The following is a 26,597-nucleotide window of genomic DNA, read 5'->3' as shown; positions in this document are numbered from 1 at the left end:
GAAGACAAGAATAGCGATGAGATGGAAACTCAGGGGTGCATGAGTGGAGGCTGCTTTAGATTAGCTGCCAGGGGAGGCCCCTGCAGAAACAATGCGTGGAGCGGAGGAAACAGCAGGTGCCAAGGCCCTGAGGCTGGAGAAAGGGCGCTCTGTGTTGAAGGGGCAGGAAGAAAGCCCTGCCCCGGAGCTTAGTGAATGAGGATGAACTTTACCTTCGAAGACACTGGAAGGCCTGACGCAGGGGAACCGGACCAGATTCAGGTTTGAAAAGGCTCCCTCTGGCTGCCGTGCGGAGAATACACCCTGGGCGTGGGTGGATGTGGGGAGACAGGGAAGGAGGTGCAGCCACCGCCCAGAGAGCTGATGGAGACTTCCTCCAGAGGTGCGGCAGAGGAGGTGCGAGCATGGTGGAGTTCAGGACAAATTCTGGACGTGGTTGCATAGTATTTCCTAACGCAGGGGTAGCATGCTTTATTACCCTTCCTCCTAGCGATTCGGGTAATTTTGTTTCCTCTCACTGAAGTGTTGTAGTCAGTCATCTGGTACATGCACTTTCCTTGCCTTCTGGCGCCGGTATCTCCATGGGACAGATTTCCACAGGGAGCAATGCAGGGTCAAAGGGCATGGACACTTTTCAAAACGTACTTCTCTGTCGCCCAGGCTGGAATGCAGTGGTGCGATCATAGCTCACTGCAGCCTCCAAATCCTGGGCTCAAGCGATCCTCCCACCTCAGCCTCCCAGCAGCTGAGACTACAGGTATACTTCACCACCTCCAGCAAACATTTTTATTTTCTTTCTTTCTTTTTTTTTCTTTTTCATAGAGACAGGGGTGTCGCTATATTGTCCAGGCTGGTCTGGAAATCCTGACCTTAAGTGATTCTCTCACCTCAGCCTTTCAAAGTGCTGGGATTACAGGCGTAAACCACCATGCCTGGTTTATTTTAAATACTGCTAGATTTTCGGCCAGGCGTGGTGGCTTATGCCTGTAATCCCAGCACTTTGGAAGGGCCAGGTGGGCAGATCACCTGAGGTCAGGAGTTTGAGACCAGCCTAGCCAACATGGTGAAACTTCATCTCTACTAAAAATACAAAAAATTAGCTGGGTGTGGTGGCACACACTTGTAGTCCCAGCTACTTGGGAGGCTGAGGCAGGAGAATCACTTGAACTCGGGAGGCAGAGGTTGCAGTGAGCAGAGATCGCGCCACTACACTCCAGCCTGGGCAACAGAGCAAGACTCTGTCTCAGAAAAAATACATTAAAAAAAAAAAATAAATATTGCTGGATTTTTTCTAAGGGCTGTGGCAACTTACATATTCTCTAACAATGTGTGAAGGTGCTCTTTTCCTTATAATTTCAGCATTGGGTGTGGCCACGATTCCTAATTTTTCCAAATCTGTTGGGTAGGAAGTAGAACTGAATTATTTCTTTGCTTTTCTCCTGCCCACTTTCTAGGGTGTACATGTTTTCAGGTATCTACCAGCCATGCAGATGCAGTTTTTTGTTTTGTTTTTTGTTTTTGTTTTCCAGATGGGAATCTCACTCTGTCATCCAGGCTGGAGTGCAGTGGCACGATCTCAAATCTCCACAACCTCCACTTCCTGGGTTTAAATGATTCTCATCCCTCAGGCCCTCGAGTAGCTGGTATTACCAGTGTGTGCCACTATGCCTGGCTAATTTTTGTATTTTTTTATTCGAGATGGTGTTTCGCCATGTTGGCCACGTTGGTCTCGAACTCCTGGCCTCAGGTGATTTATTTGCCTCGGCCTCCCAAAGTGCTGGGATGACAGGTATGAGCCACTGCACTCGACCTTAGATATAGTTTTTGTTTTGTTTTTTGCTTTTTTTGAGATGGAGTTTTGCTCTTGTTGCCCAGACTAGAGTGCAGTGGCACAATCTCAGCTCACTGCAACTTCTGCCTTCTGGTTTCAAGTGATTTTCCTGCCTCAGCCTCCCAAGTAGCTGGGATTGCAGGCGCCCACCACCACGCCCAGCTAATTTTTGCATTTTTAGTAGAGATGGGGTTTCACCATGTTGGCCTGGCTGGTCTCAAACTTCTGACCTCGTCTGACCTTGTGATCCTCCCGCCTCGGCCTCCCAAAGTGCTGGGATTACAGGAATGAGCCACCGCACCCGGCCTAGATGTAGCAACTAATTTCGTCATGGCCTTTCCCCATTGTGTTTTTCTCACCAAATTGTAATAGCTCATCCAATAGCATGATGCTGTTTATCATGTTTTGCAGTATTTTTCATCTATTCTTTCATCTTCTAACTTTGTTTATACAATTTACTAAGTCAATGTAAGATTTCAATAAGGTAAAATGTCTTCCCTTTCCTTTATAGTTTCTGGGATGTTTGTTTAACTTTATTTTTGTTTGTTTTGCTTTGTTTTTTGAGACAGGATCTCACTCTGTCGCCCAGGCTGGAGAGCAGTGGCTTGATCTTGGCTCACTGCAACTTCTGTCTCCCAGGTTCAAGTGATTCTCCTGCCTCAGCCTCCCAAGTAGCTGGGATTACAGGCGCCTGCCATCACACTGGCTAATTTTTGTATTTTTAGTAGAGACAGGGTTTCACTATGTTGGCCAGGCTGGTCTTGAACTCCTGGCTTCAAGTGATCCACCTGCCTCAGCCTCCCAAAGTGCTGGGATTATAGGCATGAGCCACCATGCCTGGCCTTGTTTAATTTTGAAAGCTTTTTCCAGTGTTCTTATAAATATTCATTGCAATTTACTTTTTAATATTTCCCCTCCCATGTTTTGGGTACCCAGGATGGTAAGCAAGACAGAAGATCTGCTATCACTGGGCTTGCTGTCCAGAGTGGGTGGCAGGCAGGCCACCCTCCCTGGGGAGGCGTCCAGATGGGCTTGCCTCTGAAGGTGAGAAGCCGGAGGGAGCAGGAGTTAGGCTCAGAGCACCCTGGGAGAGGGAACGGCACCTGCGAAGGCCAACGGGGCTGCTTCGGGGAAGGTGGAAGGAGGGCAGGTTGGCCCTTGGGTGTGGTGTGAGTGGAGTGCTTGTGCATATCCAGTCTTGGAGGCCACGTTCGAGTTGGCCTTGATCCCTTGGGTAATGGAGACTCTTTATAGGGCTTTAAAGCAGGATGGTGGCCGGGCATGGTAGCTCATGCCTGTAATCCCAGCACTTTAGGAGGCCTAGGTGGGCATATCACCTGAGTTCAGGAGTTCGAGACCAGCCTGACTAACATGGCGAAACCCTGTTTCTACTAAAATACAAAAAATTAGCCAGGCGTGGTGGTGCTCACCTGTAATCCCAGCTACTTGGGAGGCTGAGACAGAAGAATCACTTGAACCCGGGAGGTGGAGGTTGCAGTGAGCTGAGATCATGTCATTGCACTCCTGCTTGGGCAACAAGAGCAAAACTCTGTCTCAAAAAAAAAAAAAAAAGAAAAAGAAAGCAAAAAACCAAAAAATAAAGCAGGGTGGTGACGTGATCTGATCTGGGACACAAATTCCAAGGAGGACAACCTAACCATTTTTCTTTTTTCTTTTTTTCTTTCAGATGGAGTTTCACTCTTGTTGTCCAGGAAAGCAAGAAAAAGGCGGTGCTCGCATGCCGAAGTGTTCATCCATTTCTTTTTTTTTTTGAGATGGAGTCTCACTCTGTCGCCAGGCTGGATCTGCCTCAGCCTCCTGAGTAGCTGGGATTACAGGCAACTGCCACCATGCCTGGCTAATTTTTGCATTTTTAATAGAGATGGGGTTTCACCATGTTGGTCAGGCTGGGCTCAAACCCCTGACCTCAAATGATCCGCCCACCTGGGCCTCCCAAAATGCTGGCATTACAGGTGTAAGCCACCATGCCCCGGCGACCTAACCATTTTTCAAAAGGAAGAATCCCCAAGCCTCTCAACCTGGCAATCCCACTTCTTGGCATTTGTCTTGTAGATATATATCCAGGTATGAAATGACACATCTATGAAGAAGCTCAACACAGCTTTGCTCATTGTAGCAGGTTAGGAAGTACTCATTGCTGGGACTGATTTTAAAAACAATGGTAGTGCTACATACTGTGGAATGTTCTGCAGCTGATAAAAAGAATGGGACAGGCCAGGTGCAGTGTTCCGCACTTTGGGAGACCAACGCAGGAGGATTGCTTGAACCAAGGAGTTCAAGACCATCCAGGGGCTGGGCCCAATGGCTCACACCTGTAATCCTAGCACTTTGGAAGGCTGAGGCAGGTGGATTGCCTGAGCCCAGGAGTTTGAGACCACCCTGGGCAACATGGTGAAACCCCACCTCCACCAAAAATTAGCCGGGCATGGGGGTGGGCGCCTGTAGTCCCAGCTACTCGGGAGGCTGAGGCAGGAGAATCACTTGAACCTGGGAGCCGAGATAGTGCCACTGCACTCCAGCCTGGGCAACAGAGTGAGATTTCATCTCCAAAAAAGACCAGCGCTGGGCAATATAGTGAAACCCTTTCTACCACAGATTTTAAAATTAGCTCAGTGTGATGGCATGTGCTTGTAGTCCCAGCTCCTCAGCTCAGTCCCAGCTGAGGTGGGAGGATTGCTTGATCCCGGGTGGTCGAGGTTGCAGTGATTGTGCCACTGCACTCCAGCCTGGGTGACAGATACTCTCTATTTTAGAGACAGTAGGGTCTTTTAGGTCACAAGACCATTCAGTGGGGGAAGGAACTGCCTCTTTGACAAATGGCGATGGGACTACTGGAGAGCCACATGCAAAAGAATGTTGACCACCTAACTTACACCATATACACAGAAATTAATTCAAATTGGATGAAAGTTTTTTTTTGTTGTTTTTGTTTCTTTTGAGATGCAGTTTTGCCCTCATCACCCAGGCTGGAGTGCAATGGCACGATCTCAACTTACTGCAACCTCCTCCCCCTGCCTCAGCCTCCCAAGAAGCTGGGATTACAGGCGCTCACCACCACGCCTGGCTAGTTTTTGTATTTCAGTAGCGATGGGGTTTCACTATGTAGGTCAAGCTAATCTCGAACTCCTGACCTCAAATGATCCACCTGCCTTGGTCCCCCAAAGTGCTGGGATCACAGGGGTTAGCCACCACGCCTGGCCATTTTTTATTTTTATTTTTTGAGACGAAGTTTTGCTCTCGTTGCCCAGGCTGGAGTGCAATGGCATGATCTCGGCTCATTGCAATCTCCTCTTCCTGCCTCAGCCTCCCAAGTAGCTGGGATTACAGGCACCTGCCACCTTGCCCGGCTAGTTTTTGTGTTTTTAGTGGAGACAGGGTTTCACCATGTTGGCCAGGCTGGTCTCGAACTCCTGACCTCAGATGATCTGCACCCTTGGCATACTGAAGTGTTGGGATTACAGGCATGAGCCACCATACCCAGCATAAGATCTAAATGTAAAAGCTAAAACTATAGCTGTGCACAGTGGCTCATGCCTGTAATCCCAGCACTTTGGGAGGCAGAGGTGGACGGATCACCTGATGTCAGGCATTCAAGACCAGCCTGGCCAACATGGCGAAACCCTGTCTCTAAAAACATAGTCTCTACAAAAATTAGCTGGGCATGGTGGCACGTGCCTTTAATCCCAGTAACTCAGGAGGCTGAGGCAGGAGAATCGCTTGAACCCTGGAGGCGGAGGTTGCAGTAAGCTGAGATCGCATCAATCCACTCCAGCCTTGGTGACAGAGTGAGACTTTGTCTCAAAAAAAATAAATAAATAAAAGCTAAATGACATTGGCCAGGCAATGGTGCTCTTGTTTTTTTTTTTTTTTTTTTTTTTTTTTTTTTTTTTTTTTTTTTTTTTACTCCTAGGTATATACCCAAGAGAATGGAAAATATACATCCACACAAAAACCTGTACATAAATATTCACAGCAGCTCTATTCACAATAGCCAAAAGATGGAAACAAATAAAAATGTGGTCTATCCATACACTGGGGTATTATCCAGCCATAGGAAGGAATTAAGTACTTCAGGAGCTCAAGACCAGCCTGGGCAACATAGCAAGAGCTGCCTCTACTGAAAATTGTAGCCCAGTATGGTGGAGTGTGCCTGTAGTCCCAGCTATTTGGGAGGTAGAAGGATCACTTGAACCCAGGAGATGGAGGCTGCAGTGAACTAGGATCGCACCACTGCACTCCAGCCTGAATGACAGAGTAAGATCCTTTCAAAAAAACAACCAACAAACCAGGCGCGGTGGCTCACCCCTGTAATCCCAGCACTTTGGGAGGCGGAGGCGGGTGGATCACGAGGTCAAGAGATCAAGACCATCCTGGCCAACATGGTGAAACCCCGTCTCTACTTAAAATATAAAAATTAGTTGGGTGTGGTGGCACGTGCCTGTAGTCCCGGCTACTCGGGAGGCTGAAGCAAGAGAATCGCTTGAACCCGGGAGGCGGAGGTTGCAGTGAGCCGAGGTTGTCCCAATGCAGTCCAGCTTGGTAACAGAGCGAGACTCTGTCTCAAAAAAACAAACAAAAAACAAACAAGGAGCGGAGCAGCGGGCGGGAGGACTGACGGTAGGGATGGCAGGCGAGCAAGATGGCGCAGAAGCAGGGCACCCGGAGGAAAGTCTGTTACTATTATGACGGGGATGCTGGAAATTACTACTACGGACAAGCCACCCAGTGAAGCCTCACCGAATCCGCATGACTCATCATTTGCTGCCCAACTATGGTCTCTACCGAAAAATGGAAATCCATCACGCTTACAAAGCCAATGCTGAGGAGATGACATCGCTGTGTGCAGTCATCACAGCGATGACTACATTAAATTCTTGCACTCCATCCGTCCAGATAACATGTCGGAGTACAGCAAGCAGATGCAGAGATTCAACATTGGTGAGGACTGTCCGGTATTCGATGGCCTGTTTGAATTCTGTCAGTTGTCTACTGGTGGTTCTGTGGCAAGTGCTGTGAAACTTAATAAGCAGCAGACGGACATCGCTGTGAATTGGGCTGGGGGCCTGCACCATGCAAGGAAGTCTGAGGCATCTGGCTTCTGTTACGTCAATGACGTCGTCTTGGCCATCCTGGAACTGCTAAAGTATCACCAGAGGGTGCTGTATATTGACACTGATATTCACCATGGCGACAGTGTGGAAGAGGCCTTCTATACCACAGACCGGGTCATGACTGTGTCCTTTCATAAGTATGGAGAGTACTTCCCAGGAACTGGGGACCTACGGGATATCGGGGCTGGCAAAGGCAAGTATTATGCTGTTAACTACCCGCTCCGAGACAGGATTGATGACGAGTCCTATGAGGCCATTTTCAAGCCAGTCATGTCCAAAGTAATGGAGATGTTCCAGCCTAGTGCGGTGGCCTTACAGTGTGGCTCAGACTCCCTATCTGGGGATCGGTTAGGTTGCTTCAGTCTAACCATCAAAGGGCACGCCAAGTGTGTGGAACTTGTCAAGAGCTTTAACCTGCCTATGCTGATGCTGGGAGGTGGTGGTTACACCATTTGTAATGTTGCCCAGTGCTGGACATACGAGACAGCTGTGGCCCTGGATATGGAGATCCCTAATGAGCTTCCATACAACGACTACTTTGAATACTTTGGACCAGATTTCAAGCTCCACATCAGTCCTTCCAATATGACTAACCAGAGCACCAATGAGCACCCGGAGAAGATCAATCAGCGACTGTTTGAGAACCTTAGAATGCTGCCGCATGCACCTGGGGTCCAAATGCAGGCGATTCCTGAGGACGCCATCCCTGAGGAGAGTGGCGATGAGGACGAAGACGACCCTGACAAGCGCATCTCAATCTGCTCCTCTGACAAACGAACTGCCTGTGAGGAAGAGTTCTCCGATTCTGAGGAGGAGGGAGAGGGGGGCCGCAAGAGCTCTTCCAACTTCAAAAAAGCCAAGAGAGTCAAAACGGAGGATGAAAGAGAGAAAGACCCAGAGGAGAAGAAAGAAGTCACAGAAGAGGAGAAAACCAAGGGGGAGAAGCCAGAAGCCAAAGGGGTCAAGGAGGAGGTCAAGTTGGCCTGAACAGACCTGTCAAGTTCTGGCTTCCTGCTGAGTCCCTCACCTTTCTCCCCCAACCCCTCAGATTTTATATTTTCTATTTCTCTATGTATTTATATAAAAATCTATTAAATATAAATATCCCCAGGGACAGAAACCAAGGCCCTGAGCCCAGGGCAGCTGTGCTGGGTGAGCTCTTCCAGGGGCTGCCGTGCCACCCATTCTTCCCAGTTCTTAACTTTGAACCATAAAGGGTGCCAGGTCTGGGTGAAAGGGATACTTTTATGCAACCATAAGACAAAATCCTGAAATGCCAAGTGCCTGCTTAATAGCTTTGGAAAGGTGCCATTATTGAACATTCTAGAAGGGGTAGCTGGGTCTTCAAGGATTTCCTGTTCTTTTCAGGCTCCTAATGTAACATCAGCCTGTTCTCATACCTTCCCACTGGCCTCAAGTGAGCCAAGAAACACTGCCTGCCCCCGTCTTCTCCTAATTCTGCAGGTGGAGGTTGCTAGTCTAGTTTCCTTTTTGAGATACTATTTTCAGTTTTGTGAGCCTCTTTGTAATAAAATGGTACATTTCTAAAACAAACAAACAAAAAACCCACAACAAAAATAAATACATAAAAGCAACAAAAGAGATCAATGTCCAGAAAGCGCAAATCCAGAGACAGAAAGTAGATTCGTGGGGCCTGGAGCTGGGGAAACTGGGAGAAATGGGGCAGACTGCTGATGGGTACGGGGTATCTTTTTAGGGCTATAAAAATGCTCTGGAATCAGGTCATGGTAATGGTTGCACAACTGTGATATACTAAAAGCAACTGTATACCTTAAAAAGGTGAATTTTATGGTATGTTAATTACGTAACATTTTTTAAAAAAGCATCGCCTAATTACAACTGTGGACGCTTTGCTGTGGCTGTGGAGCGCGATGAGGAGGCAGGGACGTCCCTGAGGAGGCTGCCCCGGTGCCTGAGACCGCGGTGGGAACGATGGCTTCCGCTTTCATCTCAGAATTGCCAGCCCATGTGCGGTGGGATTTCAGGAAAGCTGGAGGTCAGTACTTTTGAGTGGGAAACAGCTCAATTCTACATGTTAGTGAGGATTTCAAGTCTTCCTTAATCACTGGGTGGGTTAAGCAAACGTGTCTGCAGGGCCCTGGCTCACGGCCCTGCCTTGGGCTCCTGGGGAGGAACCTGGAGTGAGAAGTGCCGGGCTGCCATCTTGGCTATGGGGCAGGTGGGGAGAGGGAGCTGCTCGGGCTTCGAGAGCAGCCAGGGAGGTAAGTAAACCCAGCGAGGAGAGGCCTCCTTAGAGCAGATGGCAGTACTGGGAAGGCAGGTCGGCCACCAGGCCACGTCCCACGACAGCACACTCGCCACCTGGGTGTCCTTCCCCAAGCGCATTCCACAAAATAATCTGGGTGCAAGGAACATTTTATTCCATAACGGTCTCCACCAAAGCCGCAGAAGCAAAGCCAGGAGCGGAATCCATCCTGCGAGCGCTGGGCTCTGGGGAGACGTCTGCGCCCTCACCATGGAGGACAGAAGGGCAGGGGCCTCCCGACTCCTTGGTCCTGTCTGGGGTGCTCCTGTCTCTCTTGCTGGGGGACCTACCCCACCCTTCCCCTCCCACCTCGGCCACAGAGGAACAAGGGAGACAAACTGAGGGTTCTGCAGTCCCCATTCAAGGCCAACAGAATAGTCCTGTGGCCCCAGCCTAGCTAGGCCCATCCTCTGCGGCATGGCAGTGGTGACCAAGCACGGCCAAGGTCAGCTCCGCTCCCTGCCATCTGAGAGCTGACCACAGGCAGACGAGATGCCCACTCCCTGCAGCCGTAACACAGGAAAGGTGCTGGTGTCCACCCTCCCAAGAAGGCATGGAGCCTGGGGGCCCCGAGCCGGGCCCCTCAAGGTCAAGGCAGAGCTCAGTGGCTCACCTAACATCTGGGATGGTTGTGAGGCCAGGGCTGGGCGGCCCTCCTTGACTCTAGAGGGAAGAATTGCAGGAAGGATAAGCCTTCCACGTGCCTCCTTGGCCTTCTGGTAGGGCGGGCGGGGAAGGGACTGCAGAGACCTCCGGCCCTGCTGCTCCACAGGGGACTAATGTAGTCCAAAGAGCACACTGAACAGAACAGCGTCCAGCATGTGAGATGAAATCATCATCCACCATGTAATAAACAGTTGAAAAAGTCACCCCCAGGCCGGATGGCACGGGCAGCAGCACGCTTCATACAGGATCGAGTTCTCATGGACGAGGGTTCCCAGGGTTTGACCTGCTTCCTGAGAGCAGGCCATGAAGCCCACGCCAGGCGGTGACGGTCGCAGGGTGACAGGCTGCTGCCAGCTCTCCAGTCCTCGGCCCTCCAGCCAGGTGTCCGGTCAGTGGTCAGTGGTGGGGGGCCAGGCTTTCTCGATATCAGGGTGCATGGCCTGTGGAAGCCACTCACAGTACTCTGCCAGCAGGTCTGCAGGGGAGGGAAGGAGGATAGCGTCAGGGTGACCCTGGGCCCAGGGACTCTCCTGGGATGGCAGGAAGCTGGCAGCAGCCATGGGGCCAGATCCCTCTGCCAAGCCAGAGTTGACTGTGCACAAAGCACAAAGCCTCTGCTTCGGTGACCCCATCCCGTCCACTTCCACCCCTTGGCCCTGGTCAAACTCACATTTGGGGTTTTTCTTCCAAGTGGCCAGCAAGGCTTCACGGCAGTCAGCCTTCTCTGCAACCAGGGCTCGCAGGAGGCTCTCCGTCCGGGGCTGCAGCCTGTGGGGCAGGGATGCAGGTTGGTGGCAGGCAGCCAGGGCACAGACTGGCTGCTGCTGGGGGCCTGAAAACAGGGCAGGCATCACCACCCCACCAGCCCCACCCCGGAGGGTGAAGAGCTGGCTGGGCATGGTGACATGCACCTGTAGCCCCAGTTACTCAGGAGGCTGAAGTAGGAGGATCCCTTGAGCCCGGGAGTTGGGGGCTGTAGTGAGCCATGATTATACCACTGCACTCCAGCCTGGGTGACAGGGCAAGACCTTGTCTCAAAAACAAACAAATTGGCTGGGCGTGGTGGCTCACGCCTGTAATCCCAGCACTTTGGGAGGCTGAGGCAGGTGGATCACCTGAGGCCAGGAGTTCGAGACCAGCTTGGCTAACATGGTGAAACCCTATCTCTACTAAAAATCCAAAAATATTTGCCGGGCATGGTGGCGTGTGCCCGTAATCCCAGCTACTCAGGAGGCTGAGGCAGGAGAATCACTTGAACTCGGGAGGTAGAGGCTGCAGTGAGCAGAGATTGCGCCATTGCACTCTAACCTGGGCAACAAGAATAAAACTCTGTCTCAAACAAACAAGCAAACAAACAAAACTCAAAAGCAAAAAAACCCAAATTCTCTAGACAGGCCTTCTAAAAAATAAATAATAATAATAAAATAAAAGAGAAGGCAAAGGGTCCCCTTCCCCTAATCATCCTGGGACAGAAGGCTCTAGATCCCAACTCCTCCCATCCACCCTGGCTGCCTCTGGTCCACATTCCTTGCCCACCAAGGCTGCTCTGTGCATGCAACTTGTCTCATCTAGAACCTTCCTCCAGATTTGTGCCCAGCTCCAGCCCTGCCTCCTCTGAATCTGCCCAGTGAGGCTCTCCCCGACCAGCCCAGTCACACTCCACCCCAAGCCCATCGAGGCCTCACTCATGTCCTGCTCTGTCCCTCTGGGGCCGAGCGACGCCACTGTGGGACAGAGACCGTGTCTGTATCCCAGCCCCGAGAACATGCCTGGGACAGGGCCACACTGGAAAATGTGAGCTGGGTGACTGACGCTGCTCCTGACAGCCCAGCAGCAGGTGCTGTGCCCCACACCCCATCTTGAGTCCCTGGCACCTGCCTGCACCTTCAGATCTGCCTCCAGTGCTCCAAACCCCTGCACCATAGGCTCCGCCAGTCCCAGGAAGGGGGAGGTGTCTGTGGGTCTGGACCACAGGCAGGAGGAGAGCAGAAGGAGGAGGTGGAGGGCAAGGGTAAGCCCTGAAGCAGAGGTGGTGGGCGGGATGGGGCAGGGATCTGCTCTGCTGGGAGGAAGTCCCCAGGGCCAGGATGCCTCCCACTGAAACCTGGCAGCTCTCGGGGAGCTGCCTAGTGTCTCCCCTACCCCAGATTCATGCCCACCAAGAACATCAGCGTGTGACCTTATATGGAAAGAGGGTCATTGCAAATGACCTTTTAAGTTAAGGAGAGGTCACCCTGGAGTAGGGTGGACCCTGAATCCGATGACTGGTTCCTTATAAGGAGAGAGCACAGGGAGGGAGACTAGAGACACACAGAGAGAGGCCACATGAAGATGGAGGCAGAGACTGCAGTGATGTGGCCACAAGCCCAGGAGGCCGGCAGAGGTAAGAGGGACCCTCCCCGAAAGCCACTGCACAGAGCGTGGCCCTGCAGCCTTCACAGCTGAGCACACGCTTCGGATCTTTTAAGCCTCCCCGTGTGTGGTGCTCTGTCCCGGCAGCCCTGGGGAGGTCATTCAGGCCTCTGACCCCTCCTGCCCACTGCAAGGCTCCCACTGAAGGCAGTACCTGGCCCACGTCTTCAGCATGGTGCTGGGGCTGGACAGCAGACAGCTCTGGTATGAGGCCAGCTTGCGGAAGACCTGATGAGAGACCAGAGGAAGGGGTGAGGCCCGGGCTGCTGCCGCCCACGGTACCTGAGATGAGGGCCTGGAGCCGCTGTGCCACCTACCTGTCCTTCCAGCAGGAACCGGGCAAAGTGCTTGTAGCAGTCAATGCCCTCTGGAAAATTCACCTCGATGGCGGGGAGCGGCCAGCCCACGCGATCTGGAGGACAGGAGTCAGTGCGCCAGGGACCCTCTTGTAGCTGACCGCTGAGTCCCATCCCTGCCCCACCCAAGACACACACGTCCGGGGCAGGGGACAGGGCCACGCGTCCGAGAAGCCCAGGGCTGCGGGAGGCTCAAGTTGCCTGGGACACCGCCCCAACTCACAGAACACGCTGGCTCGGTGACACAGCACCCGCCCCCGCTCGGGGCAGTAGGTAGGGGCTGGCTTCTCCAGGGGCTTGTCAAACTGGCAGTAAGAGGGCAGCAGGGCCGGGATCCACTGGACCTCCACGCTAGAGACGCCTGGGGGCCGGGGGAGGAAGCTGGGGTTACAGCGGCACCCTCCGTGGGAGGGGCTCCCATGTCTCTGCCCCAGGGTCCCAGCCACACCCCCATCAGAGCCACCACCGGGGGACAAGGGGCTGTCCCCAGGCCTCAGCACCTTTCATGTACATCTTGGTGGTCTCCACGATTTCCTGGTAGACCACAAACTCGGGGAGCTCTTTGAAAAGGACGGAGCTGGGGTGGATGAAGACAGGGTCGTCGAGGAGAGGGGTCTGCAGAGAATGGAGAGTGATGTGGTCAGGAAGGAACCCAAGCCCAGGGTCTCTGCATACTCTCAACCCAGGAGACTGAATATCCACTCCAGCCACAAAAGTGGGAGAGTGTTCCATCCGCCAGGAAACGCGGCCCATCTACACACCGGAGTCTGATCTAGCCATGAAAAGGAAGGAAGTGCCGGGTGCAGTGGCTCATGCCTATAATCCAACACTTTGGGAGGCCAAGGTGGGTGGATCATCTGAGGTCAAGAGTTCGAGACCAGCCTGGCTGGTTTCACCATGTTGGTGAAACCCCATTTCTATTAAAAATACAAAAAATTAGCTGGGCGTGGTGGTGCACAGCTGTAATCCCAGCTACTCGGGAGGCTGAGGCAGGAGAACTGCTTGAACCTGGGAGGTGGAGGTTGCAGTGAGCCGAGATCATGCCATTGCACTCTGGCTTGGGCAACAAGAGCAAAACTCCATCCCCCCCCAAAAAAGGAAGCACCCACGCCCGCCATGGCATGGATGGAGCTTGAAAGCATCAAACTAAGTGAAAGAGACCAGACACGAAAAGCCATGTATGTTAAGATTCCACTCATGCCAAATGTCCAGTACAGGCAGATCCACCGACGGAAAGCAGGATCATGAAAATGGCGGTGAAGGGGAACTGGGGACTCACAGCTTACAGGTATGGGGTTTCTTTGTTGGGTAATAAAAATGTTCTAAAGTTAACTATGCTAATGGTTGCAAAACTCTGTGAAAATACTAAAAACCACTGAATTGAACACTTTAAATGGGTTTAAATGCAGGCCAGATGCAGTGGGTCACACCTGTAATCCCAACACTTTGGCAGGACAAGGTGGAAGGATTGCTAGAGGCCAGGAGTTCAAGACCAGCCTGGGTAACACTGCCTGTAAGCCCAGCGTTTTGGGAGGCTGAGGCAGGCAGATCATTTGAGGCCAAGAGTTTGAGACCAGCCTGGCCAAAATGATGAAACCCCTTCTCTAGTAAAAACACAAAAATTAGCTGGCCATGGTGGCACATGCCTGTAATCCCAGCTACTTGGGAGGCTGAGGCAGGAAAATGGCTGGAACCCAGGAGGTGGAGGTTGCAGTGAGCTGAGTTTGCGCCACTACACTCTAATCTGGGCAACAGAGTGAGGCTCTGTCTCAAAAAACAAAACAACAACAACAAAATTAGTCCCAACTACTCAGGAGGCTGAGGCAAGAACGTTATTTGCGCCTGGGAGTTTGAGGCTCCAGTGAGCTATGATTGTGCCACTGCACTCTATCCTGGGCAACAGAGCGAGACCCTGTTTCTAAGAAAAACAGAAAACCCAAAAAGAGTTTAAATGCTGTGTGAATTCTATCTCCATTAAACTGTTACTAAAAAAAAAAGCTGGGAGAAACTAACCAAGGAAGATGTGATTCTACTGCAAGCCCCACTTTTCCTCAGTGGGGACCCACAACTGAGGGGGCAGGCCTCCCCAAGACCCCAAGGGCCCAGCCTGCCTGCCCCTCGCCAGGTGCCCCGACCGTGCCCAAAGCTACCCGGGCAGGGAGACGGTGGGGGCCCCACCTTGTAGGCGTTCCTCCACTTGTCCTCCAGCAGCTCCTCGCTCTGGACCCTGCGGGCCAGATGGTCCCCCAGTCCGGCCGTCATGATCTGTCGCAGGTAGGTCACCTGGCTCTCGGTGGGCGGCCGCATCTTGGGATCCACGAAGAGCTCAGCCTCTGGGCACACAGCATTGACTGAGGGGAGAACCAAGAGTGAGGATGGTGGTGGTGAGGCCTGGGGCCAGCTCTGCCTTGACCTCCTAGAAAGTCCCAACCATGCTCAGTGCTCTAGCCTCAGCCACTCCCCAGAGGCCACCAGCAGGACCCAAAGCCTCCAGCAGGCAGGATTGCAGCCGTCCCCCATCCCCTCCTTCTCCCTTGGAACAAAGCCCCATATCCTGCCTGGTCAGCAGAGCATTCTGCTAGGAGACGGCCCTCCCCCGACACCCACGTGGCCTCAGACTCAGTTCTGGTCCATGATGTGAAGAAGGAAGTTGTGGCTGGAATTCCTGGGAACGTTCAACACAGGAAAAGGACAGCCGGTGGGTGCCCCGGCCTCGTCCTTTCCTTCTCCTGCCTGGAAGGCAGAGGCGACTAAGCCTCCAACTACCTCCTCAGCCCATGAGGTGACCTTACGATGGAAGGCACAGCGAATGGCAGGAGGATAGCAGCAGAGAAACACCCTGGGCTGCTGACTCAGTGGCTTCTCTTCCTTGCAACAATAAAGGTCTAATGTCACCAAGCCACTGTAACCAGCGCTATCTGGAGGCTGACTGCAATTCTGAGCTGCTGCACCTGGAATGGGGCTGTTCTGGAAAGCCACAGCCAGAGGGACACAGAGCACAGTGACAGGGCCACCACCATGCACCTGGCGCTGGGAGAAGGATCGGCTGGAAGAGAGCCATCAATTCTGGCATCAAACCCTGGGATCTCCTTGAATGGAAGGCAAATTCCCCACTAGCCTTGGATAAAAGAATGTGGCCTGCCCAGAAGAGACCTAGTGTCCAGGCTGCCCTCTCTATGCACGGTCCTCTTGCCATATGTTGGAGGACATTTCCTTCCTCTCAAGCTTCCCTGGGTGTTGGTGGCAGGAAGTATTTGTGCTGCTGAGCTGAGGTGGAGTCCAGGGCAAGGCCTCATCCTTCTGCATGAGAAGGGTCTGGGGGACATGTGGGAGGGAAGAGAGTCCAGGCCAGAGCAGTGATGGAAAATGGCAGGAGTTCACCAGGGAAAAGGTGAAACTGAGAGGCGACCTGGTGGGGGAAGGCGCAGGCTGGCAGCTGGAATCTGTTAGTGCCCTGCTCGTGTGCACATTTCCTCGTGCCTGGAAAAGCTCCCCAAGTATTGATTTAGGGTTATAAAAACATTTTGGTGCATAGCAAGTGTGCAAACATGGACTCTATGGATCACTTTTTTAAACATTTCAAGTGCCCAGGTCAGGGTGCCTGCCGGGTGCAGCAGCATATGCCAGCACGGGGCCGTACCTGCGCTGGTCAGCTGGCCCCGCAGGCGCCGGATCTCCATCATGGCTTTGTACCGCAGCCCGTTGGCTTCGCAAAACTGGGGCGTACAGCCGGCATACTCACAGGCTCCCACAGCACCTAGGGGACGAAGAGGGGGCATGCTCTCTCTCTGATCCATCCCATGCCTGGGTGACCCCCCGCCACCCTCCACCAGGCAGGGCACTAACCCAGCAGCACCATGAGGTCGCCGAGCTTCAGAGAAGCCCCCTGCCCTGCCCAGGTCCTCTTCATCTGGGCCACCCGGGCCCGCTTGCTCTTCAGCCTGGCGAGCTCCTCATCACTGGCTGCTGGTCTGCAAACACACACATACTGTCCGGGCTGGGGTCCCAGCTGCACTCAGGGCCTCAGCGGGGGGAACTCTTTTATTCATCAGGACAGGCTCAGAGGCCTTGTGGGGTCACCAATGAATGTAATTAAGGTTTTAAGGTCCAGCTCAAAATTCACCACCACTGCACCGTTGCTTTTTTTCTTTTTTTTTGAGACAGAGTCTCGCTCTGTCGCCCAGGCTGGAGTGCAGTGGCCCGATCTCGTCTCACTGCAAGTTCTGCCTTCCAGGTTCACACCATTCTCCTGCCTCAGCCTCCCAAGTAGCAGGGACTACAGGTGCCCACCACCACGCCCGACTAATTTTTTGTATTTTTTTTAGTACAGACAGGGTTTCACCGTGTTAGCCAGGATGGTCTCAATCTCCCGACCTCATGATCCACCCATGTCGGCTTCCCAGAGTGCTGGAATTACAGGCGTGAGCCATCGCGCCCGGCCACTGCACCATTTTTAAGTAAAAAAAAAAAGCTCTGCTAACTGCTTAAATAGCCACCAAGGTGGACTGGATAAATGAATGATGTCAGTGGCTTCCAAACTTGAAAATAATACTAATACTTACATATGTGTCAGGCACGGCTCAAAGAGCTTTGCTTGTGTTAACTCATTTAATTCTACCAACAATCCAATTATCATCATCATCATCATCATCATCCCCATTTTCCAGATGGAGAAAACGAAGCTCAGAGTGGTACAGTCACTTGCCTAAGGCCACACAGCTCAGAATGGCAGAGGGAGATTTGAACCAGACCTGAGCTCTCAGTCACCATGCTATAGAGCCTTGACACGAGCATTGGGCAGGCAGTCTTAGAGATGCTGGGACCAGGAGATGCTGATCAGGGGATCTGCGCAGAGGCCAAGACACCTCGGTTTTCAAGACCTTACATGTGACAGTTAATTTTGTGTCCACTTAACTGGGCAAAGGGATGCCCAGATAGCTGGTTAAGCTTTATTTCTGGGTGTGTCTTTGAATTGGTGACCAGCGTAAAGCTACTGCCCTCCCCAGTGTGGGTGTGGGCCCCATCCGATCCACTGAGGGCCCAAGTAGGCAGAGGAGGTGTGACTTCGGGCTCTGCTGACTGCGTGAGCTGGGTCTTCCCTGCCCTTGACGCTCCTGGTTCTTATGCCTTCAGACCCCGACTGAAGCGGACACTACTTTCTGTTTCTCCAGAGAACCCTATTATTCCCCGCAAGGGATTCTGATGAATAGCTGGGATTACAGGTATCCACCACCACGCCTGGTTTTTTATTTTTGGTAGAGACGGGGTTTCACCGTGTTGAGGCTGGTCTCATTTCCTGGAAGTAAATCTCTGTCCGTGCAGAGCACAGGGAAAGGTCTGGAACTGCACTGACCAATATGGTGGCCACTAGCCACATGTGGCTGTTTAAATTTAAACTATTAAAAATAAGTAAGGTTTTAAGTCAGTTTGTTGCCGTAATTGCCACATTTCACAGGCTCAGACCACGTGCGGTTGGTGGCTGCGGTATGGAATGGCCCATGCAGTGACGTGGCCTAAAGCAAAGTTCCTGGTTAGGGTGGGTGAGACTGGGGAGGGGAGGTGGAGGAGGATAAACAAAGAAAAACCATCCAAATCTCAAAAGATTCCCCAGTGTCCACCTAACTGCCTTCCCAACTAGTGTCTGCTCTGTTATCTGACAAGATGGTCCAAACACAGGCAGACTGACCCTAAGGGAAGCAAGCAGCAGGCTTTGCACAAGATGCAGATGCTCACAGAGTCAATGAAGTGACATCGTGGGCCTGGCTGCACCATTCACAGTCGACGAGACATGGTGGCAGCAGAAGCCTGGCTCACAACTGAGGCAGAGATGGTCAAAACTGATGGCGTGAAAGGCTGTTTCAGGAGGAATGATGTGAACGCTGAAGACTCACGAAGCCCTTGAGAAACTCAAGCTGCTTCCAGAAATTTCTGCAGAAATGACCCCTTTTATCATCAAGCTGCCAAAGGCAGATCTACGCCACAGGATGCCAGGAAATCATTAAATAATTGTTCATTCTAAGAATTAGCATGTAGTCATAATCTGTAAGTAAATTTTGTTAAATATACAATGCACTAAACATACTTTCAACATACTTTCACAGTCTTAGTGTCACTTTTCTTTTTCTTTTTTTAGAGAAGGGTCTCACTGTTGCCCAGGCTGGAATACAGTGGTACGATCTCAGCTCACCACAACCCTCTACCTCCTGGGTTCAAATGATTCTCATGCCTCAGCCTCCCGAGTAGCTGGGATTACAGGCATGCGCCACCACACCTGGCTAATTTTTGTATTTTTTTATACAGACGGGCTTTTACCATGTCCAGGCTAGTCTCAAACTCCTGACCTCAAGTCTCAGCCTCCCAAAGTGCTGGGATTACAGGTGTCAGCCACCGCGCCTGGCCTTAGTGGCACTTTTCAAGGGTACTGCCTTTCCCTATTTTGGTCTGTGTTTTAAATGGTTTCACTCAAAGTGTCCTTTTTCTGGAATCTATGACCCTCTGATGATCGGGCGGACCCCCCACCTCCTAGTCTATTTCATGCGATGTATAAGGAGCAGCAGACAGGGACCAACACGGCCACTGCAGAGATCAGAATACAGAAGGGCTCAGAGAGAATGAGGGTCTTGCAGGAGGCCACCCAACAAGCCGGTGATTCCCTAGGAAGCCGGGGTGCAGGTCGGCTCTCAGATTGGAGCCCCTGTCGGGACTGAGCTTGGCCCTGAGTACCCAGCTGCTAACCTCGCACCTGTCCAGCTCCTCAAACAGCTCCCGCACCGTCATGCTGGCCACGATGGTGATGGCATAGGGCAGGCAGCCGTGTTGCCGGCTCAGCGCCAGCATCTTGGCGTAGCGGGGTGCCACGGGGAACGTGGCCATGGTCCGGCCCAGCGCAGTGATGGGGCAGCTCAGCCGGTTCTTCTGCAGTTGCTTCACCCTGGAGATGGAGGTGGTGGTGGCGGTGCTCTGAGAGGAGCTCTGGAGCCAGAGCTGGGAAGCCCCACGCTTGAGGCAGCTCAGGCCCAGCAAAGGGGAGAGAGGGCCTCGAACAGGACAGGAACTGGGTCCTGCATCTCTTGGCCCTACCTTTCTGCTTTCTGGGGCGGTTGCAGGGCACCCAGTGCGATCAACAGCTCCTCGGCAGCAAGAAGGGCCTCCACGGAGGGGGGCGTCGGAAAGGGGAAGTTGATGACCTGGGACACGAGACACGAGGAGACACAGCAGGGACACGGTGAATGCCAAGAAGCAAGTCCGGTGCTCCTGCTCCATCTGTAGCAGGCACTCCCCCCACCCACTCTCTCCGGGTTCAGCTCATGCCAGTGGGGACACAGGAGGCGGGGGCACCCTCAAAGGCCAGGTCCCAATGGAACCCCAAAGCCTCCTTCACTCACTCACATCATCCATTCACTCAAAAACACATCCTAAGCACTGGCTAGGCACTGAGGGCTGTGCTTTGCCTCCACTGGGTGATTTTTTTGGTTTTTGTTTTTAAACATGCTGTTACACTCATGAGGACTTAGCGTCATTTGACCAGGAGGGGCCACAGGTAGTCAGTGAGGCATAATATGAATAAATTGGCCAGGTGCGGTGGCTCACGCCTGTAATCCTAGCACTTTGGGAGGCGGGCAGATCACCTGAGGTCAGGAGTTCGAGACCAGCCTGACCAATATGGTGAAACCCCCATCTCTACTAAAAAGACAAAAATTAGCCGGGCGTGGTGGCGCTTGCCTGTAGTCCCAGCTACTTGGGAGGCTGAGACGGAAGAATCACTTGAACCTGAGAGGCGGGGGTTTCAGTGAGCTGAGATCACGCCACTGTATTCCAGCCTGGGTGACAGAGTGAGACTCCATCTCAAAATAATAATAATAATAATAATAATAATAATAATGTGAATAAATTTATCACAATAGCCAAAAGACGGAAGCAACCCACGTGTCTTTCAATGGAGGAGTGGATGAACAAAACGTGGTCCATCCATAAAATGGACTATGATTCAGTCGCGAAAAGGAATGAAGCAGTGTCACGCGCTACACCACAGATGGACCTTGAGAACATCACACTCAGGGAAAGATGCCGGGCACAAAGCCCACATGTTGCAGGATTCCATCTGCATGAAATGTCCCAAACTGGCAAATCCATAGAGAGGAGTGGGCGCAGGGGCCAGGGAGCTGGGAGGTGGTGACAGATGAAGGCGACATGCTTTCTTTTTGGGGTGATGAAAATGGTCATGGTGGTGTTTGCACAACTTTGTGAACACACTGGAAACTACTGACCCGCACACTTTCAACGGGAGACTATGTGGTGCGCCAACTCTATCTCAATAAAGCTAGAGGCGGGGTGGTGAGCCTACAGCAGGCACGCAGGTAGGGCGGGAACGCTAGGAACCCAGGACTGGGGGAAGGCAGGTGGGGACCTGCTCTGGAGCTGACTCAAGAGCCAGGGGAAGCCACTGCACAGTTCCTACAGAGGGGACTTGATGTCATTGTGGGAGGCACTCCAGACAGTGCTCCCAGCCACACTGAGCTCCCAGCCCAGCCCTGACACGTTTTATCCCTGTGACCCACAATCAGGCCTGTCTCCGTGCCTCAGGCTCCTCATCTGGAAAATGGGGCGATAACACTAGCAACTCCCTCCTAGAGTGGCTGGGAGGATAACCTGAGGTCACACATACAGAGCGCCCAGCACATACTTGGCATCCATGATGTTTTTCTTTTTCTTTTATTCTTGTTTTTTTGAGATGGAGTCTTGCTATGTCGTCCAGGCTGGAGTGCAATGGCACGGTCTCGGCTCACTGCAACCGCTGCCTCTCGGGTTCAAGCAATTCTCCTGCCTCAGCCTCCCAAGTAGCTGGGACTACAGGTGCCCACTACCTGTAGTGTCTAATTTTTGTATTTTTAGTAGAGACGGGGTTTCACCATATTGGCCAGGCTGGTCTGGAATTCCTGATGTTGTGATCTGCCCGCCTCGGCCTCCCAAAGTGCTGTGAGCTACCGCACCCAGCCCTTTTTTTTTGGAGACACAGTCTTGCTCTGTCTCCCAGTCTGGAGTGCAATGGCATGATCTTGGCTCATTGCAACCTCTGCCTCCCAGGCTCAAGTGATTCTCCTGCCTCAGCCTCCCAAGTAGCTGGGATTACAGGCGCCTGTCACCATGCCTGGCCTTTTTTTTTTTCTGAGACGCAGTCTTGCCCTGTCGCCCAGGCTGGAGTGCAGTGGTGCAATCTAAGCGCACTGCAACCTCTGCCTCCTGGGTTCAAGTGATTATCCTGCCTCAGCCTCCTGAGTAGCTGGGAATACAGGTGTGTGCCACCACACCCAGCTAATTTTTTATATCTTTACTACAGACAGGGTTTCACCATGTTGGCCAGGTTGGTCTTGAACTCCTGACTTCGTGATCCACCTGCCTCGGCCTTCCAAAGTGCTGGGATTACAGGCGTGAGCCACCGTGCCCAGCCTCCCTGGCTAATATTTTTTATTTTTTTATTTTTAGTAGAGACGGGGTTTCACCATGTTGGCCAGGCTGGTCTCGAATTCCTGACCTCAAGTAATCCACCTGCCTCGGCCTCCCAAAGTGCTGGGATTACCGGTGTGAGCCACCATGCCCGGCCAGCACCCATACCCATGATTTTTATTAGGTGAAAAAAGCCCAAAGTAGCCTGTAAAATATCACACAATATTCAGACAACCACAATAATAAAGCACAGGATGTTATGTGTTTGGAAACATAACTGGGACACAGGTCACAAATGGTGGACAGTGGGACAGGCTTCACCTTCTCCCTGATGATCTCAAGTATCTAAAGTTTTTTATAATTTTGAACATATTAACATCCAGAAAAATCAGTGAGCACAGATGTTTAAAAGGCACTAGAAGACCATGTGGGTTCTACTGCTTATTAGATGTGTGTCCCTAGACAAAAACCTTCACTTCCCTGCCTCTGTTTCCTCATCAGTTAAATGGTGATCTGAATGCCCACAGGACAGCAAGCAGCGTGGCACGGGGCACTGCCTGGCTCAGCCTGCCCTGGAGCAGGGAGAGGGGAGGTGACCCTAGAGGGATCCCCCCTCCACTGGAGGACTGGGTCGGAGAAGGCTGCAGCCAGGAAGAGCCAGCAGCATGTTCTGCACACCCCACGGACAGATGGTCCACGAACAGCGTGCGGGACCCTGCTGCCTCTACTCTAGGCAGCCATCCCCTGGGTGCCCACAGGGGACACAGCATTAGGGAGGCAACGGTGACAGGAGTCCAAAAGCCCTAGGAGCACCTACTGATGCACTGTCATGTAAGCGGCTGCCACAGGCCAGACACCAGCAGGCCCAGCTCTGGGCTCCCTGCCTCAGGGAAAGGGAGGTGGCCCAATGGGGTGGCTCAGAGCGGGACTGGCGGCAGCAACTGACCTTTTCAATGTTGAGAGCCTTCATTTGAAGGATTAAGTCTTCAACAGGCCTCCGGGTGATTTCTGGAGGAGGAAACTGCTCGAAATCACCAAAAACCGCAGATGAATACAGCCTGAGCAGAGAGAAACCGGGAAAACAAACACAAAACTCACACCAAAAACCACAGATGAATACAGCCTGGGCAGAGAGAAACCAGGACAACAAACGCAAAACTCAGCCACGGCCACTGAGACTGGATCCCGACCTGACACCAGGCACAGTGCTTTACCTCTTCCTGCCTCGTTCTCCTCACCTGTGAAATGCAGCTCAAATTGCTGCTGCCTCGTAGGGAATTGGTGAAAATTAATTAGATATTATTCCACGGGCTGGGTGTAGTGGCCCACGCCTGCAATCCCAGCCCTTTGGAAGGCTGGGGCAGATGGATCACTTGAGGTTAGGAGTTCGAGACCAGCCTGGCCAACATGGGGAAATCCCATCTCTACTAAAAATACAAAAATTAGCCAGGCATGGTGGCATGCACTTGTAGTCCCAGCTACTCGGCAGGCTGAGGCAGGAGAATCACTTGAACCCAGGAGGCGAAGGTTGCGGTGAGCCAGATGGCACCACTGTACTCCAGCCTGGGCAATAGAGCAAGACCCCATCTCAAAACCAAAAGAAAAGGTGTTTTTCCTTGTAGAGTACTTAAAACAGGGGATGGTGCATAGCACTCTACACTTTAACAACAGTTACTTCTTACTGGTTTTCTTTGTAAATTTTCTAAATTTTCTACTTTTGTAATTAACATGTAGCCCTGACAAAAGGGACAGCAATAAAGCTATTTATTACATACATGTGCATACACGCGCGCGTGCACACACACACACAAATTACAGCACATGGATTAGGAGAAAATATTTGTCAATGACACATCTGACTAGGATCTAATATCTAGGTTATACAAAGAACTTCTGTGTTTTTTTTTTGAGACGGAGTCCCCCTCTGTCGCCCAGGCTAGAGTGCAGTGGCCGGATCTCAGCTTACTGCAAGCTCCGCCTCCCGGGTTTACGTCATTCTCCTGCCTCAGCCTCCCGAGTAGCTGGGACTACAGGCGCCCGCCACCTCGCCCGGCTAGATTTTTGTATTTTTTAGTAGAGACGGGGTTTCACCGTGTTAGCCAGGATGGTCTCGATCTCCTGACCTCGTGATCCACCCGTCTTGGCCTCCCAAAGTGCTGGGATGACAGGCTTGAGCCACCGTGCCTGGCCTTTTTTTTTTTTTTTTTTTTGAGACAAAGTCTTGCTCTGTCGCCCAAGCTGAAGTGCAGGGGCGTGATCTTGGCTCACTGCAACCTCTGCCTCCCAGGTTCAAGTGATTCTCTTGCCTCAGCCTCCCAAGTAGCTGGGATTACAAGTGCATGCCACCATGCCCAGCTAATTTTTTTATTTTTAGTAGAGACAGGGTTTCACTACGTTGGCCAGGGTGGTCTTGAACTCCTGACCTTGGGATCTGCCCGTCTTGGCCTCCCAAAGTGCTGGGAGCCACAGGGCCTGACCTAAAGAACTCTTACAGATCAACAACAAAAGGACAAATAACCTAATTAAAAAACGAGTGAAAGATCTGAATAGGCAGTTCCCTAGGAAGATGCATGACGGGCCGGTAAGCATATGAAAAGAGGCCACCATTAGGGAAACAAACCAAATCCACACTGTGATACCACTTCACACCCACTAGGAGAGCTAGGCTCAAAAATACTGAAGCTTTCATATAAATAAAAGTGGGGGTGGGGGAGGTCGGGGCACATGTTCTCAGGACCTCGGCAGGGCTGTGTGACATAGTCACACATTAAAACAAAACAAAACAAAACACCTGAAGCCAGGCACAGTGCCACGTGCCTCTACTCCCAGCTACGTGGCAAGCTGAGGCGGGAAGAATGCTTGAGTCCAGAAGGCAGAGACTGCAGTGAGCTATACTTGTGCCACTGAACTCCAGCTTGAGCAACAGAGCGAGACCTTGTCTCTCAGAAAAAACCCCAGCAAAACAAAAATATTAAAAATAAGTGTTGGTGCTGGCCAGGTGCGGTGGTTCATGCCTATAATCCCAGCACTTTGGGAGGCCGAGGTAGGTGTTCGAGACCAACCTGGCCAACATGGTGAAACCCTGTCTCTACCAAAAATCTAAAAAATTGGCCAGGCACCATGGCTCATGCCTGTAATCCCAGCACTTTGGGAGGCTGAGGCAGGTGGATCACCTGAGGTCAGGAGTTCGAGACCAGCCTGGCCAATAGGGTAAAATCCCATCTCTACTAAAAATACAAAAACTAGCTGGGCGTGGTGGTAGGTACCTGTAATCTCAGCTACTTGGGAGGCTGGGGAAGGAGAATTGCTGGAACCCTGGAGGCAGAGGTTGCAGTGAGCTGAGATTGAGCCATTGCACTCTAGCCCAGGCTGACAACAGCGAGACTCAGTCTCAAAAACAAAACAAACAAACCAAAAAATTGTATGGAAATGGTGATGCATGCCTATCACTCCAGCTACTTGGGAGGCTGAGGCAGGAGAACTGCTTGAACCTGGGAGGCGGAGGTGGCAGTGAGCTGAGATTGCACCACTGCACTCCAGCCTGGGTGACAGAGCAAGACTCCATCTCAAAAAAAAATTAAAAAGTGTTGGTGAGGATGTGAAGAAACTGAAACCCTCATTCACTGCTGGTAGGCATGTAAAATGGGGCAGCTGCTGTGGAAAACAGTTTGGTGGTTCCTCGGTAAGTTAAACCCAGAGTTACCGTACGGCACAGCGGTTCTCTTAGGTTCCACTGCAAGAGCAATGAAAACGGAGTCAGGCACATCCTTGTACCTGAGTGTTCAGAGCAGCACTATCCACAATAGCCACGAGGTGAAAACAACCAAACATCCACCAGCTGATGAACCGACAAACAAAGCTTGGCACATCCGTATGGTGCGATATCACTCAGCCATGGCCAGGAGCGGGGTGCTGACACCGGCCACCCGCGGTGAGCCTCGAAAACTTACCGTGCTGAGCGGCAGAGGCCAGACACGAGGGGCGACACCCTGTATGACTTTATTGCATTTATCTGAACTGTCCTCAACAGGCACATCCCTAGAGACACAAACTAGTGGACTGGTGCTTGCCACAGGCTGGGGCGGGGAAGAATGGGGGGTGACCGCAATGGCCACGGGGTTTCTTTTTGGGTTGACGGGAAGTTCTGACATTGATTGTGGTGATGGTGGCAGAACTCTGTGACTGTCCTAAAAACTCCTGGATTGTACGCTTTAAAATTATGCACTTTGGGCCGGGCGCGGTGGCTCAAGCCTGTAATCCCAGCACTTTGGGAGGCCGAGACGGGCGGATCACGAGGTCAGGAGATCGAGACCATCCTGGCTAACACGGCGAAACCCCGTCTCTACTAAAAATACAAAAAATTAGCCGGGCGAGGTGGCGGGCGCCTGTGGTCCCAGCTACTCAGGAGGCTGAGGCGGGAGAATGGCGTGAACCCGGGAGGCGGAGGTTGCAGTGAGCTGAGATCCGGC

General features: G+C 52.1%; 1 protein-coding gene and 1 pseudogene across 3 annotated transcripts in view; one reads left to right on the top strand and one right to left on the bottom strand.

Moving 5' to 3' along the window:
* Positions 1 to 6,491: 6,491 nt before the first annotated feature.
* LOC104666338 lies at positions 6,492 to 8,094 on the top strand (annotated as a pseudogene). The gene has a single exon (XR_004059616.1). The product of XR_004059616.1 is annotated as a histone deacetylase 1 pseudogene (transcript).
* A 1,248-nt stretch (positions 8,095 to 9,342) lies between these two features.
* DHX37 (DEAH-box helicase 37) overlaps positions 9,343 to 26,597 on the bottom strand; it is a 43,912-nt gene continuing 26,657 nt past the window's right edge. The window contains exons 16-27 of one of the 2 annotated variants that reach the window (XM_010368422.2): positions 23,075 to 23,186; positions 19,765 to 19,871; positions 19,427 to 19,615; positions 16,531 to 16,655; positions 16,325 to 16,441; positions 14,863 to 15,035; positions 13,185 to 13,299; positions 12,908 to 13,045; positions 12,646 to 12,740; positions 12,483 to 12,556; positions 10,587 to 10,684; positions 9,343 to 10,391 (exon numbers count right to left, since the gene is read on the bottom strand). In XM_010368422.2, the coding sequence (XP_010366724.2) occupies positions 10,306 to 10,391; positions 10,587 to 10,684; positions 12,483 to 12,556; positions 12,646 to 12,740; positions 12,908 to 13,045; positions 13,185 to 13,299; positions 14,863 to 15,035; positions 16,325 to 16,441; positions 16,531 to 16,655; positions 19,427 to 19,615; positions 19,765 to 19,871; positions 23,075 to 23,186 (1,429 nt within the window). In that variant the 3' untranslated portion in view covers positions 9,343 to 10,305. Of the gene's footprint in view, positions 10,392 to 10,586; positions 10,685 to 12,482; positions 12,557 to 12,645; positions 12,741 to 12,907; positions 13,046 to 13,184; positions 13,300 to 14,862; positions 15,036 to 15,242; positions 15,350 to 16,324; positions 16,442 to 16,530; positions 16,656 to 19,426; positions 19,616 to 19,764; positions 19,872 to 23,074; positions 23,187 to 26,597 lie in introns of those variants that run through there. The other variant, XR_004059681.1, reaches the window with a different exon arrangement.

Source organism: Rhinopithecus roxellana, chromosome 10 (genome assembly GCF_007565055.1).
Source record: "Rhinopithecus roxellana isolate Shanxi Qingling chromosome 10, ASM756505v1, whole genome shotgun sequence".
NCBI lineage: Eukaryota > Metazoa > Chordata > Mammalia > Primates > Cercopithecidae > Rhinopithecus > Rhinopithecus roxellana.
The sequence above is the reverse complement of the archived record's forward strand: the minus strand, read 5'-3'. Positions and strand labels throughout refer to the sequence as shown.